This window comes from Sciurus vulgaris (assembly GCF_902686455.1).
Source record: "Sciurus vulgaris genome assembly, chromosome: X".
NCBI lineage: Eukaryota > Metazoa > Chordata > Mammalia > Rodentia > Sciuridae > Sciurus > Sciurus vulgaris.
The window spans coordinates 122,301,906-122,317,095 of record NC_136471.1 but is presented as its reverse complement, the minus strand read 5'-3'; the positions used below and the strand labels follow the sequence as shown (position 1 = coordinate 122,317,095).

At 34.4% G+C, this 15,190-nt stretch overlaps 1 protein-coding gene across 5 annotated transcripts in view; it reads right to left on the bottom strand.

The window, feature by feature from the left end:
* RPS6KA3 (ribosomal protein S6 kinase A3) overlaps positions 1 to 15,190 on the bottom strand; it is a 146,161-nt gene that overhangs the window by 64,979 nt on the left and 65,992 nt on the right. For all 5 annotated transcript variants that reach the window (XM_079122869.1, XM_079122871.1, XM_079122868.1 and 2 more), the window contains one exon: positions 9,458 to 9,514. In XM_079122869.1, coding sequence (XP_078978995.1) covers positions 9,458 to 9,514 — 57 coding nt within the window. The remainder of the gene's footprint in view (positions 1 to 9,457; positions 9,515 to 15,190) is intronic.

Below are 15,190 nucleotides of genomic sequence, written 5' to 3'. Positions count from 1 at the left end.
GGGAAGCCTTACATTCTTGGAAATTTTGCCTAGTGCATACATACCCTATTTATTCCACCATACAGTGCTAATTATAATGCTATTTATCTCAAATATTTTCTTAAGTGGTATATACTTAAATCTATTAGGTATTTTCCCCCAAGCTGAGTACTAAAATATAGTCTCAGCCAATGAGATAACAACAGACACTATACAGTCAATAAGTATTATTAATATATCATGCCACAAATTTTCTCTGCCAGTGAGGAGTCTATTTTCCTGAGTTGACTAACTCACTGCCTATTATCTACTCTGCTAGGGTTTCTCTTTCTGCTGTTTATTTTGTGCTTGAAGAACAATGACTCCAAGAGAGATGCAAGTATGTGCTAGACTCATGGCTATGAGTATAATTTATGATGCTCAAATGCAAGTTTCAAGGAAATGGAGGATAAAAACCAGCAGGTAAGCAGTAAATGGATTTTATGAAGGGCATCACATGCATCACTGAAGCTTTAAGGTTACTATATGAACAATAGGTAGAATAACAGTATGAGTGGAAGATGGAAAAAAAAACTAGAGCTACCAGCCCAGCAGGACTTCAGGGGTTTTGAAAAGAGCAGGATGCCTATGTCCTTCACAGAGATACTATTAATTAATCTGGTTTTAAGATCAATTACAACCAACCTTCACTCTCTTTTTAAACCATTTTTATCACTACAGGTTGAATAACACTTATCAAAATGCTTGGGCCAGAACTGTTTCAGATTTTGGATTAAAAAAAAAAAAACAATTTGGAACATTTGCAAATTCAAAATAAGAAATCTTGGAGATAGGACACAAGTCTAAACCTGAAATTCATGTATGTTTCATACACCTTATACACACAGCTTGAATGTAATTTTATAAAATTTTTTAGCGTACCTACATTTCTATTGCAATCTGTCACATGAAGTCAGGTGTGGAATTTTCTACTTGTGGCACTATGAGTGCTCAAATAGTTCTGGATTTTGGAGCATTTTGTATTTTCAGATTAGGGATGCTCAATCTGTACTATGTTAGCAAGCTTTCTCTAATTCTCAACAATTATGCCCATGACTATTACATAAGAGCTATGAAGAAAAGAAATAAATGACAGAGGGGAGTCTGTAGTTCTAGTTACTAAGGAGGCTGAGGCAGGAGGATTGTCTGAGCCAAAGAGTTTGGGGCCAGACTGGGCAAAGAGCAAGACACTATCTCTTATTTATGAATGAATGAATGAATGAAGAATCAGAAAGTCAAAGGACCAAGTTAAGGGAAGTCAACTCATTTCACAATTTTGCCTAAGGGTAGGCCTACTGTCAGCCAAAAAATTACTGGCTACCATCCTGGTTCTTAAGGGGAATACTTTTTCCCTTGTGAACAGTCTGATAAAAAAAGACCAGCCTCTGGAAGGAAGAGGGGCAGGAAAATTAACACTTATTAAGCTCTTACTTTGTACTAGGTACTTGTCTCCTAAAATTCTCAATCCTCAAAAGGAACTTTGCTGGTATTGAAAGAACTGTGAAGAGAATTATTTCCCCATTATGCAGGATATTGTTTTAATTCTTCTTTGGTGACCAATGATACCTCAACAGTTAAGACTCCCTATTTTTCAACATGGATTATGCGTAACATGGATTCCTCTGGCCAGATGAGAAAGGATAGACAATTCTGGAGTCTAGGTAGCTGTTTTTGTTGTTGTTCTTTTTAGATACACATGAAAGCAGAGTGAATTTTGACATATTATACATACATGCAGTATAACTTATTTTGAAGTGCTATAAGGGGCATTCTACTTTCTGCTGTGGAGGCAGTCTCCCTCCCCAGTCTCACAGAAGTCAAGGATAAAAAAAATCCAGTCTCTCCAGCAGAGAAGAGAGAACAAAGGATACTGGTTGACATTAAGTTAGTTGTATGAGAAATTAAACTAACTCAACTATGTGTCAATATGGGTTAATAAACATTACTGGGGAGGGAGAAAGGTGATGACTGTTAATCTTCTGGTATAGATCAATTTAATTGGGCAAATTTTCTTGTATTTTATGAGATACATGAAATACCCACTTTAGGTGGGTAAAGATAGGAAAGGATTGAACCTTTAGAAAGTCAGAAGAAAGGAAAACAGCATTAAAATTCCAGAAGATGGAAGATAAGAAGATCTCATATACAGATGGGAGAAGTAGATTTCAGGGCAAAGACCAAAGGGAAACAGGAAAGATGAGATGTGGAGAAAGGAAAAATCCAAGCAAAACAAAACGACTACTAGAAGTAGAAACCTAGGAGATACATTCAGGAGAAATTCCATGACTATCTCCATACATCAAGAAGGACTGAGTAAAGATACTTTATACTCAGGAGAAAATGGGCTCTACTTTATGTCAAACCAATTTAATCACCTTTTAGGTAAACCAATTTAAATACCGCTAACATATCTCATCTCCCCCTTGGTATCTGTTTATACCATTTCCCACGAGAATGCTTTCACCCCAATATTGATATTTACTTCTCAAAACTCTATTCTTCAAACCTCAAGTTAAGTTTCATGTCTTCTGTAAAATTTTATCTTATTACACGGGTTACACCTACTTCTAAAATTTTAGTTAAATTGTTATCAAAGGTTAAAGGGTCAAAGATTGCTGCAAGTCATATTATAAATGAAAAGCAACAGTACCCTGCACTCTTGATGTCCTTCCAATTCTTTTTTGTTGTTCCCTCTAGTATTTACCTCTATATGATAAATAGTAACAATACTACTTTCTCATTGATTTCAGATATTATCTTTAGATATACTATTATATAGATGACTTAGCATTCCTATTGCCAATTTTGGTTAAATTCATATTTAGTCTCTGCAGTTAGGGCAAACACTGCTCATTGATGAGATATTTTAATTACATTTCTTACTTTCCCTGTGTACAACTTTTGTTCTTCCTTGACTTATAGTTGCTTTGTTTTAAAATTTGTCTTCTTTGTACCTCTCAGAATTTTCCTACCCCGCAATAGCCTCTCCAGTGAATTTCCAATACTCCAATCTATTGGAGAGTTCATCACTTCTACACTGGTAAGACCCCAACCCCCACCCCCCAGCTCTGGAGGACAGCATTCCTGGAGCCATCTGTCTGTCTACTACAATCTGGATTGAGTACTCTCTAAGCCTACTGAATGAACTAGTCTTCTGAAGCCTCCTTTATTCATGGGGCTTGTAGTGTTGGATCCTTTGTTTCCTGAATAACACATCTTTTTTTTCCTTAGTTAACAACTGTCCAGTGTGAAGGAGCTCACTTTCCAGTAACTTCCTAAAATATGTGATGTCTAAAAATATCTTAGTTAAAAATCATTTTCACTAAGCATTTTAAAGGTATTGATTGCTGTGTTTTCTAACTTCAATATTGAAAAATCTAATATTATTCTTATATTCAATCCTTTATATGTGATTTTTAAAAATCTCTTAAAAGCTTTTAGGGCCTTCCCTTTATTCCTGGTGTTTTGATATTTCATAAAGAAGAATCTTCTTGGGAGTAGTGTTTTTTTTGACTTTCTCTCATTAACAGGCTTTCAATGGAATGGTTTAATCCAGAGACCAATGGCTCTCATTTGGGTAAAAAATTTTTTTGTATTATAGTATTCCAAATAATTTAAGAGCATGATTATCATCACTACATCATTATGAAAGAATAATAATCAACTAAAATTTATGACACCATTGATTACAATGAGCATTGATTTGAGAGAGATTAAAATGGAAAAGCATTTCTTATTTCTTTCCTACTTCCTTCCCCCTTAACTTTCCCTATGCTTTATTTGGGAATTCCTCTTTGTTAAATATGAGATTGCTCTTTCTTTTTTTCCTATTTTTAATCTCTTTGTCTTACTATTTATTTTGGGATTTTTTTCCTCTTCTGTTCTAAATATTCTACTAAAATATAAAACATTCCTATAATGTTTAATTTCTAAGAGTTTATTTTTATGTGTTTTTAAAAGAAATAGCAAACCTACTCTATTTTAGGTGATCAATTCAAAGCGCATTGGCTTTTTATTTTCCTTTACCCTGCATTATCTATTCCTCTAAAATATTATTCTTTAATGTTGAAAGTCTTCCTTAAATGTCTGATATTTGGCTTTTCACTATGATTTCAGATTAAGGCACTGCACACTTGTTATCCTAGGTACCTGAGAGGCTGAGGCAGAGTAGCTCAATCTCAGGAGTTCCCAGCCAGTCTGGGCAACATAGTGAGACCCTAGCTCAAAAAAAAAAAAAAAAAAAAAGGAAGAAGAAGAAGAAAAGATGGGGGAGAAAGGGAGGGAGTATGTGTGTGTATATTAGGCAGTATGAAATGGTTTGTATGTTCTGGGCCTATTCAACTGGAAAGCTTTCTTGTAGGTTTATCATCCAAGTAGGAAGCCTTTACAAATTTCTTCAGGTAAGGACACCCCATTCTCCTGCAGAAGACATGGACCTGATGGGTAGAGTGGGGCTCTATCACCATTCAGTAGTAAGATTTCCTTGACCTCCCTGTTTCCAGCCCAGTGTCTCACCATAGCTCCTACTCTGCCTGAGACCCTCAAGTCTGGAGCCTCTCTGGTTTTCTTTATAAATAACATGTTTGTTGTTGCTGTTTTGTAGTCCTGGGAGTGAACTGTGGGGTGCTCTACCACTGTGTTACACCCCTGGCCCTTTTTTTTAATATTTTGAGAAAGAGTCTCACTAAGTTGCCCAGGCTGGCCTCAAACTTGCAATCCTCCTACCTCACCCTCCATGATAGCCAAGATTATAGGAATATGCCACCATGCCCTGCTCCATCTAGTTTTCATATTATATCTTGTGGTTCAAATTAGAGAATTTTTCTGATTTCGAAGACTAGGTTTCTGTTTCTTATTCTCCTTGTTTGGGGTGATAACTTCCCAAAGGAAAAGAGTACCAAAACAGTTTTATTTTGTCATTTTAAAACTACTAGTTTCCTTATATGCTTTTGCAACTCTAACAAGGTAGCAGAGTACTTGGCACTGAATATACATTAATACTTGGTTAATCAATAACTAGAATTGGTTAGATACAGACTAATGTGCTGTAAGAAAAATACCCCAAAATGCAGTTACTCAAGCAAGGTGCCTAGTTTTCTTTCTCAAAGAGTGGTCCATAGGTAAGAGGGTAGTTTAGGGTGAAGAGGTGTCACTAAACCATTAGATTATTAAGGGACCTGATCTCTGTCTTGGCTTGGTCAAAACTGACTTATCACTATCTTGCATTCTAGCCCATGAAAAAGGAATCAACCAACCTACAAGACCAGTTGACAAGTTCCCTAATATATTTATCATCTCTTACGTTTCTATGGACTTGAAATCTGGGCCAAGGAGCACATGAGCTTAAAAACAGATATTTCCTCAGTCATGTTTCAGATGAGACTCTATCCCTGGTCAGCACCTTGACTGCAGTGTAGGAGAGTCTCTGAGCAAAAAGATCCAGTTAAGCTATGCCCAGATTGCTGGCCCACAGAAACTGTGAGATAATAAGTGTGCATAGTTTTAAATCCCTAAGTTTGGGTTATTTTTTTTCCAGCATTCGGGACTAAACCCAGAGATTGTATCTCTACTACTAAGATACATCCCAGCCCTTTTTTAATTTTGAGATGGGGTCTTGCTAATTGCCCAGACTGGCCTGCAATTTGTGAGTTGCTGGGGTTACAGACATATGTCACCACACTCAGCTAGTTTGAGTCAATTTGTAATGCACCAAATAGATAACTAATACAACATTTCAAATTTCATCATGTAAATTATTAGTTGACAAAGCTTATTATTGTGTATCAGAGCTAAGAACAGTTTAAAAGTATAAAGTTAATATATATTTTGGCAATATTTTGGATTTAATACCTTTAAAGTAATATTAAACACTAGGGCTTTATCTGATACCAAAACCTAATTTTTAGAATCTGGAATGATCTGCTCAACAACCTTACCCAAGTTGTTAGTAATACCTTTGTCCTGCACCTTTCTAACCTGTTTCTAGAATGCAGTTTTCCCCCCAGGTTTAAGTGTTACTAATGCCATAAGAAAAATACAAGTCATATAATGACACTATGGAAAATGCTTTAATTTGAGCCTATAGAGAATAGAAGATTTGGCGGTTTCCCTTCAAAAGGAATTTAAAAAAAAAAGAAACAAGGTAGCTGAAATCAGAAAAATTAACACTGACTGTTTTTACATCTGCTTACATGTATATATTTTAGACCAATAAAATAAAATGCCTCAAATGGTTTGGGAGTGGCTAGGAATCTAGACCAAATCTGAAGGTAGCCCCAGGCACAAGGCCTCATGCATGGGTCCCTACGGTAGCTAAACGAATCCATACATTAATTTAATTAGAGAATAATTAACAGAAATGGGGTACTACAAACAAGAAACAAGCCAGATTAGGTCACTGCAGCTCAGTTTAGTAGGGAATATAGACAGGTAAATGGGATCTGGTGTGGTGCTGCCATTAGGGTATACATAAGCTGGTATGGTGGCACAAAGAAAAATGTCAGAATTGGAAGTGGTAGTTGTCTTGGGAAGATGTCTCAGTTGAAGTTATATATAAACTTGGACCTTAAGAATGACTAAGAATTAAATGGAGGGGGTTGGTAAGGAAAAAATATGAAAGAGGGAACATCACCTGTGAAAGCCCAGATGCAATCTAATGCATTACGTGGATGGCCAGAGAGGATGTGGAAAAAAGTATGTGAAGACCTTATAATGCAGGGCATGGTAGGTCACAATGCAGAGTTTAAACTTTATTAAAAGAAAGCACAAAACCATTCAGGGGTTTTCAAAGCAGAAGAGTAAAACGGTCTCACTCTTCTGTTAATGACATAAGACCCATAACAATTTGATTTCTGAAAAGTTAACTTTCCCAAATGTTAAAAAGCATATAGAAACACATAACTGTGTATATATGTATGTACATACAAACTGTCAATAACCAGATGGAAGACATAGCATAAAAATCCTGTTTACAATATAAAAAAACATATAAACTACTACAAATTACCTTAATAGGAAATGTACAAGAACTGTATGTAATAAGCCATAACATTTTGGTAAAAGAATATCAGAATAAATCATGTTTCTGGATATGAAGACTCAAATTTATTAAAATAATTTTTATGTTAATCTACAAATTTAATGCAGTTCTAACAAAAAATTCAAATATATTTTCAGGGAGTAACTGACAAATTGATTGTAAAGTTTATCTGGAAAATTAAATGCCTAAGGCCACAATTTTGAAAAGTAAAATAGTGGGAGGACTTGCCTTGCCATGTATTAAAAAACCTTGATTTCAGACTTATAAAACTATAAATAATAAATTTGTCATTTAAAGCCACCCAGTTTGTGGTAATCTGTTATAGCAACCCTAGAATACTTATATATGTGATAAAAGACAATTTTAAATATGATGAGAGGTATCTCAAATGAGTGGGAAAGAATGAATTTTATTTATTCAATAATTTTATTTATTCAATAGACAATGAACTATTAAGAAAGAAAATTTAGATTTCTACTGCATATCAAATACTAAAATTCCAAATGGATCACAAATCTAAATGCAAAACCCAAGCCAACTCAAACAAGAAAAAAAATCCACAAACAACAAAACCCCCCAAAAGTAGTAGGTAAAAATGTAAGAGGATATTTTTGTAACTATGGTACAGAGAAGGATATTCTAACCAACCATGAAACCAGAAGACAGATGTGACCATTTAAAAATGAAAACTTCTAGCCCAGCAAGGTGGCACATGCCTGTAATCCTAGTAGCTCTGGAGGCTGAGACAGGAGGATTGCAAGTTCAAAGCCAGCCTCAGCAAAAAGCGAGGCACTAAGCAACTCAGTGAGACCCTGACTCTAAATAAAATAAGAAATATGGCTGCGGATGTGGCTCAGTGGTTGAGTGCCTCTCTGCTTAATACCAGGTACCCTGCCTCAAAAAAAAAATCAGACAGATAAAATATTTTCTGATAATATCCAGTATTGTATAGGGAATGGTTGAACTAGTACTCATACACTGAAATTCTTACAATATTTTTAGAGAGCAATTTGGTAAAGTCTATTAAAATTTATAAGTTCATATCCTTTGTTCCACCTCATCCTTTACTAAGACTACATTCTAATGAAACACAAGTTGACACAAACAAATCGGGTAAATTATACCAAATACAGGGTATACATAAAACAGAATACCAGGTAACCACTTAAAAAGAGACATATATATATACAGTCACAAAAAGATGTTCAAGACATGTTGAAAGAAAAGACCAAGTTGAACAACATATGCATTTTCAGAGAAAATGAAGCTCAAAATATTTTGTAAACATAAATAATAATTGTCTTATGCATACAACAGCAAGATTAACAACTGAGCTGCAGATAATGGATATCTCGTGGAGGAGTTGGGAACAATTTCTTAATTCATTTATATAATATTTAACAAGTGTCCATTGTGTACCAGGTATTGGTGTAAGTGCTGGTGATTTAGAAACAAAACAACAACAAAAATAAATAAGTGAGAAAATGGTTGATGTCTACTTTTTATGTAAAATATTTCTATAAAATATGATCTCTATATTTTTATCTTTAATAAATTTGTGGTCAGTTTGATATTAAAAAATAAGCTGCAATGCATTAATGAAAAACTTTTGACAATATAAAGCAATTTGTTTTGTTAGTCTCTTAAAGTCAGTCATGAGATTTTATAAAAGTCACTGGCATATTTAAAAATATATTTTGGGCTGAGTACAATGGCACATACCTGTAATCCCAGCAATGTGGGAGGCAAAAGTAAGAGGATCAAGTTTGAGACCAGCCTTGGCAATTTAGCAAGACTCTATCTCAAATTTGGAAAAAAATACTAAAAAGGCTGGTGTGGGGCTTGGGGTGTGGCTCAGGGGCAGAGTGCTTGCCTAGCATGTACCAGGACCCTGGGTTCAACCCTTGGCAACACACACACACACAAATAAATAAATAAAGAGATGGTTTCAAACATGAAAAAGTGAATTTAAAAAAGTCTAAGTTGGGCACGGTGGCACACTCCTGTAATCCCAGCGGCTTGGGAGGATAAGACAGGAGGATCACCAGTTGAAAACCAGCCACAGCTAAAAGCAAGGTGCTAAGCAACTCTTGGGACCCTATCTTTAAATAAAATACAGAACAGGCCTGGGGATATGGCTCAGTGGTTGAGTAACCCTGAGTTCAATCCCAGGTACAAAAACAAAAAAAACAAAAAACAAAAAACTGGTGTGTAGCTCAGTATTAACATGCTCCTTGGTTAAATTCCCAGTACCCTCTGCCACACGCACAGGTAAATTCAATGTGAGGTATCGACAAGTTTCTAATACTGTAAAATGATTACTCTGCTCAGTTTAAAAATGAGAATAATTTTGTGGCATCTGACTTATCTCTATCCCTTGTGACACAATATTTTACTTACGGTTTGTGGATTAATCTCCTCCTCTCCCATAGGTTCATCCATAATTTGCTGTCCATTCTGTGAAAAGCACATCAAGTAGAAAGTTACCAAAACAGATTTCACAAAGTTAAATGAAGGCAGACAAAAAACACTAATTCAGAAATATTTTCTCTCTAGTGCTCTAATGAAATAGAACCACCGTCTAAGAATGTGGTTGCAAATTTGCCAACAGGTTGTGCTTCAAAAGTTCCTCTGTAAACTAATTATTTGAAACTATAAAAAGCATTTTCCCATGAAAATAATATAACAAAGGATGACTACCTGTCCAGGTGAGCCCTTGAGTTTATTTTAATAGTTAAATGCATTGCAAATGGTCTTAGTTAAGCCTCACCAAAGAGCATTTACAACATTATGTATGGCAAAACACATTCTAAACTCCAACTCCATTCAAAATTAATCAGGGAAACAGATTAATTACTTCAGAGAAAATTAAGCTTAATTTCTACATCAAAATAAATTTCAGAAGGATTAAAACACTTAAATGTGAAAAATAAAATTATATAGGTATCAGAATATAGGTGAATAATAATCATGGAGTAAGGAGGGTAGAAATAAAAAAGAAAAAATGACATCTGAATACATAATACTTTAAAACTTCTTCTCCCAGACACAAAAAAAGATAAAAGACAAAGTCATTACAAAAAATAAAGTAACATATGACAAAGGGTTGATATCCTCAATACATAAAGAGCTTTGTTTAACAAACCTGTAAGAAAAAACATGAATCTCAACAGAAATGAACAAGGGAAAAAGTTCATTCAGCCTTAGTACCAATCACAGAAATGCATTTAACCCACAGATACCTTTTGCCTTTCAAATTGAATGGTTTACAAATAACAACACTCAGTGCTAAAGTGGGCATGGGAAAAATAACACTCTGGATTTACTACTGGAAAAACTGAATCAGCACAACACTTCAGGAAGGCAATCTGAGTCTATTAAAAAAATCATAAAATTTTGAAATGTCTCAATTCTACTTTTTTTTTAAATGGACAAGTGCACAAAGATGTATATACAAGAATGCTCACCATAATTTTTTCCAAAAAGAACTCCAAATTGGAAACCTAAATTCCTAACAATAGAGAACTAGTTAAATATATATTATGGTACAACCATATAATGGAATACTATACAGGCATTAAAAATAATGATAAAGATGTAAATTTATTGACATGGAAAGACAGTCACATGTAATAAGTGAAAAAGGAGTTTACAAAATGATATGAATTGTAATGATCCCATTTTAAACAAATATATACATTCAAATATGCATATATTTGTATGGGAAAAACTCTGGAAGAATATACACCAAAATGTTAACAGTGGCTACCTGGGTGGTAGAATTTTAGACAATTTAAATTGTTTGTTTTCTTATTTGAATGTTCTAGTATGTTTACAATGTCTACAATGAATATGTATTACCTATGTAATTAAAAAAAAAAACAGAAGTCAGAACACATAGGGGTTTCTCTCATTCCCTCACTGGAAAAAAGGAGTAGTCCCTTGACTACTTGTTAATTCAATAAGTACAGAAAGATCTAAGCTAACCATCTTATGAGAATTGTAAATTGGGAAATAAAGGCAGCTAACCTATTATTATCTCATTCACCACATGAGGCAGTTTCTCTGAATTTGAACTCCTCTCTCTATTCTTCCCATCCCTATTTCCATCTCATACATTTCATCTTGTTCATGCTCTGTTCTAAGTACTGATCTGAAGAGAAAAGGTAAATAAAATATGGCCTTCATCCTAGAAGGTCTACTGACTTATACAAAGGGTACTCTTCATTTTTACCCACTCACAGAGGATGTTCCTGGGTTAGATAATTATCTATACAATGCTATAAAGCACAAAAATGGTGTCATTGTGCAGGAAAACTAGGGAGGCAGATAGATCATCTTTAGTTTTCTAAGACACTTTCAGAGGCTACAATATTGCCCATTTATATGGTAAGCACATCCAATTGTCTCAAGGATACTACTTTCTCCTAAAAGCTACAACTATTTACTTGACTGACTACTGATTGTTTTTATCCTAACACCCCAAAGAAACCTTAAACTAGTTCTTAAGAGCATTGTTTCTGGAGTCAAACACATATATTTAAAATCCTGTTATTAACATTACTTAATTATAAAGCCTTGGACAGGTTAAACTAAGCTTTAATTATATGGGAAATGAAGATTTAAAAAGTTTTATCTTCAGAGAGTTGTGAAGATTAAATGAGATAAGTTATACATAACCTTAAGCACAACACCTGACATTTAATAAACAATCAATGTTATTTTTATTATGTCCAAAATTCAATCACCTTGCCTGTGACCCACCAACTTTCCCCCTCTCCTATATTTGCTATCCTTGTGAGTGGCAACATCATTCATCTACATTTTCTCTTTAACTGTAAACCATTATTCTTCTATAACACAGATCTGCTCAATGGCTGTTCATTATTTGTTTTTTTAGAATTCTTGGTTTAACTTGAGCTGCAATTATAATTTCCTACCTTCCAAAATTTTATTTTGGGGATAAAATTTGAGAACCATCTGCTCCTTGTCATTTTTAATGTATGCATAACAAATATCGTAATTTATAACTTAATTTTAAAGCAAACTGATACAGTAGAAACAGTACTGAACTTGGAATTGGTAGATCAGGGGTAGAGCCAGAGGCCTGCCATTTATAAACTGAGATTTTAAACTTCTCTTAGTCTACTACTTTATCTGTTCAAAATGGAGATACTTTTCCTGTCTACCCAAAGAGTTATTTATTGAGTCAAAACTGAGATAACTCATAAGAAAGCACTTAATAAAGAGCTATACCAATGCAAATTATTATGAAGGTGAAAATAAGGTAGTTTCAGGAGGATAAAATACTCCATCAAGTCTTTTTGATTTTGAAATTAAAGTACTTCAGACTGGAAAAAGAATTTCACATGTCTTCTGTTCCAACTACACAACATGTGCTTCAATTCTTTTTACCTTGTTATCACCTATGTTTGAATACCCCCCGGGATAAGAATGCAGGCTCACCAGGCAGTCTACTACATTATCTCAGAAAAAGCAATGACTGCTAGTAACTTTCCTCAGCCATAATTCACTTTAAGAGGATTACTAACAGATGAAGAACTTGTCTGTATGTAGGCTGTCTGCAAATTCACAGGAAGTAAATCTATATCTATTACTATAAATCACTCTCAATCTCATCTTTCCTAGATAACAAGTTTCCTTGAATATTTCTTTGTTATTATTTAAGACAGATGAGACCTGTCACCATCCTCTTTTCTGAGTACATGCCAATTCATCTTAAAGAGTGGTATATGGAACCAACATTCCAACCCTAGTAAAACCAAGCAGAGTAAAGGGCATGTCACCTTCCTTGTCCAAGGTAACACACTTGTGTAAATGCAATTCACATCTGCATTAATTTTGGTATCCCAACAATACACTTGAGTCATACTAAGTTTTCTGTAGATTAAATACTCATTTTCTTTACTTATACTACAACTAAGCCCTACATCTCCTAACCCTACCTGTTATTACTCTTAGTCCCATGAATAAAACCTTAATTTTATTCTTGATTCATGTTTTTCCACCTCTGATCCATTGCTACAGTTTCTACAGATTATATTCCAAGTCTGTCAGTCTCTTCACTATTTTCAGCTTCATGTCACCCACAAATTTTTAATATACTTTCTTTTAACTACTCAGCTAATTAACTAACAGTGTAAACTAACAAAGCAATCTAAGAAAAATTAAGTGAAACATGATCTGAAAGGTATTCTATTCTCTACTGTTTGCAAAAGTATCTACTTCCTTTCTGAGCTTAGCAAAAGATTTAAAAATTTGAACAGTTTGCTGGGTACAGTGGTATACTCCTGTAATCCTAGCAACTCAGGAGGCTGAAGTAGGAGGATCCCAAGTTGGAAGTCAGCTTCAGCAGCTTAGTGAAACCCTAAGCAACTTAGCAAGACCCTGTCTCAAAATAAAAAATAAAAGGGCTAGGGATGTAACTCAGTGGTAAAGCACCCCTAGGTTTAATACCCATTACCAAAAACTTTTTTTTTTGCAGTGCTGGGGATTTGAATCCAGGGCCTTGTGCTTACAAGGCAAGCACTCTACCAACTGAACTATATCCCCAGCCCCAAAAATTTTTTTAAAAATTAAATTCCAAACAACTTTAAAAATTAAGTAGGAAAATATGAAAGTTGATATTATAATACATATCAGAGAAACTTTACAAAGCTTTTTTCTACCAAAAAGTATCTTCATTTCAATGAACCTTTTCTATTGTTTCTTTGAAAAAAGAATTCAAGTGCTATCTATTAGAAATGAGCATAAAGTTACTTTTTCAGTTAGGAAGTTTACATTTTTCTTTTTGAAAAAAGTGACCCTTTGTTTTCATCAGCAATTAAGTTACATGGATCAACAGTCTGACTCAATACTGTACATTCTATAGTTCCCAAGGTTCAAGGAACAGTACCGATTAAACGAGAAAATATATTTCTTTAAAGAAACAACAAATAGATTAAAAAAATGTGTCCTGTATGGGATATAAACCTTAGCTCTGTCACTTACTGGTGTAATAATTGAACTTGGGTAAGTTACTTAACATGTTGAGCCTACTTCTTCATTCATAAGATGCATATAATGTTTACCTCACAGGGATGTTATAATTGGAAAGATCCACCAAGGGACAAAGATGCTCAGTAAATGCTACTTCTCTATTTGCCTCAAATGGCTGTGTAATGTTTACATTTCTACAGATAATTTCTAAAGATGTAAAGCAATGAAGAAGTATAGGAGAGATGCCTGTTTTACTGCTTACTACAGTCAATTTGCTGCCAAGCAGGGTAGAAAAGATCTTTCATATGTGTGCTATATTTCTATACAATGTGGCTAAAGAATGAGTATGGACCAAAAAATAGTTTAAAAGTGAGGCAAATGTATTTATCCTCTCTCATCCCACCATGTCGTCTCCCAGCCAAAAAAACTGTGGAGCTTGGCAGATTGTACGTATGCAAATATGATATGAAATACTGAAAAAGGTTAGGAAATGCTAATTGTGCTTTATTTTGTTAGTCTTATATGTGTAAAAAGTCACAAATTGGAATAACCTACAATATGGGTCTCATCAGAACAAATCAGATAAAGGAAACTATTTGCTTGAGTTTCAGCAGGAACTGCTTTCAAAACAACCTTCAATGTTGTATAAAATTATCACTTAAGATCATCTTCCAGGTTTAGAAAAGAACAATTCAATCACCAAGTTTCAGGACTCTAGAGAATTCCCAAGTTTTTTTCAGGGAAATGCTGACATGTTAAAAATATTTCCTTAAGTAAAAAAAAATTCATCTTAAGAAACCCTATTAAGCAGATTGTTTTGCTGTAATGGCACATTACAATGCATGTTCCCAGGCTATGACACCTCTGAAGAATATAAAAGTTAAAAAAAGTCCAGCAGATCATCATGTACAAGTAAGTATACTAGGACTAAAAAATGATCAGATTGATAAAATACAACTTTGATCTTTGTAAGACATATCAACTACTGTCATTCTCTTACCTAGAAATGAAATGTACATATGAACACTGGCAGAAAAGGATACCTGACAAAGAAAAACAGTCTGAAGTAACAGGAAAGGAGGAAGGAAAGAAAGGGTCCAGAGCCATAATGTATTTATATGGAGACCCAGGTTG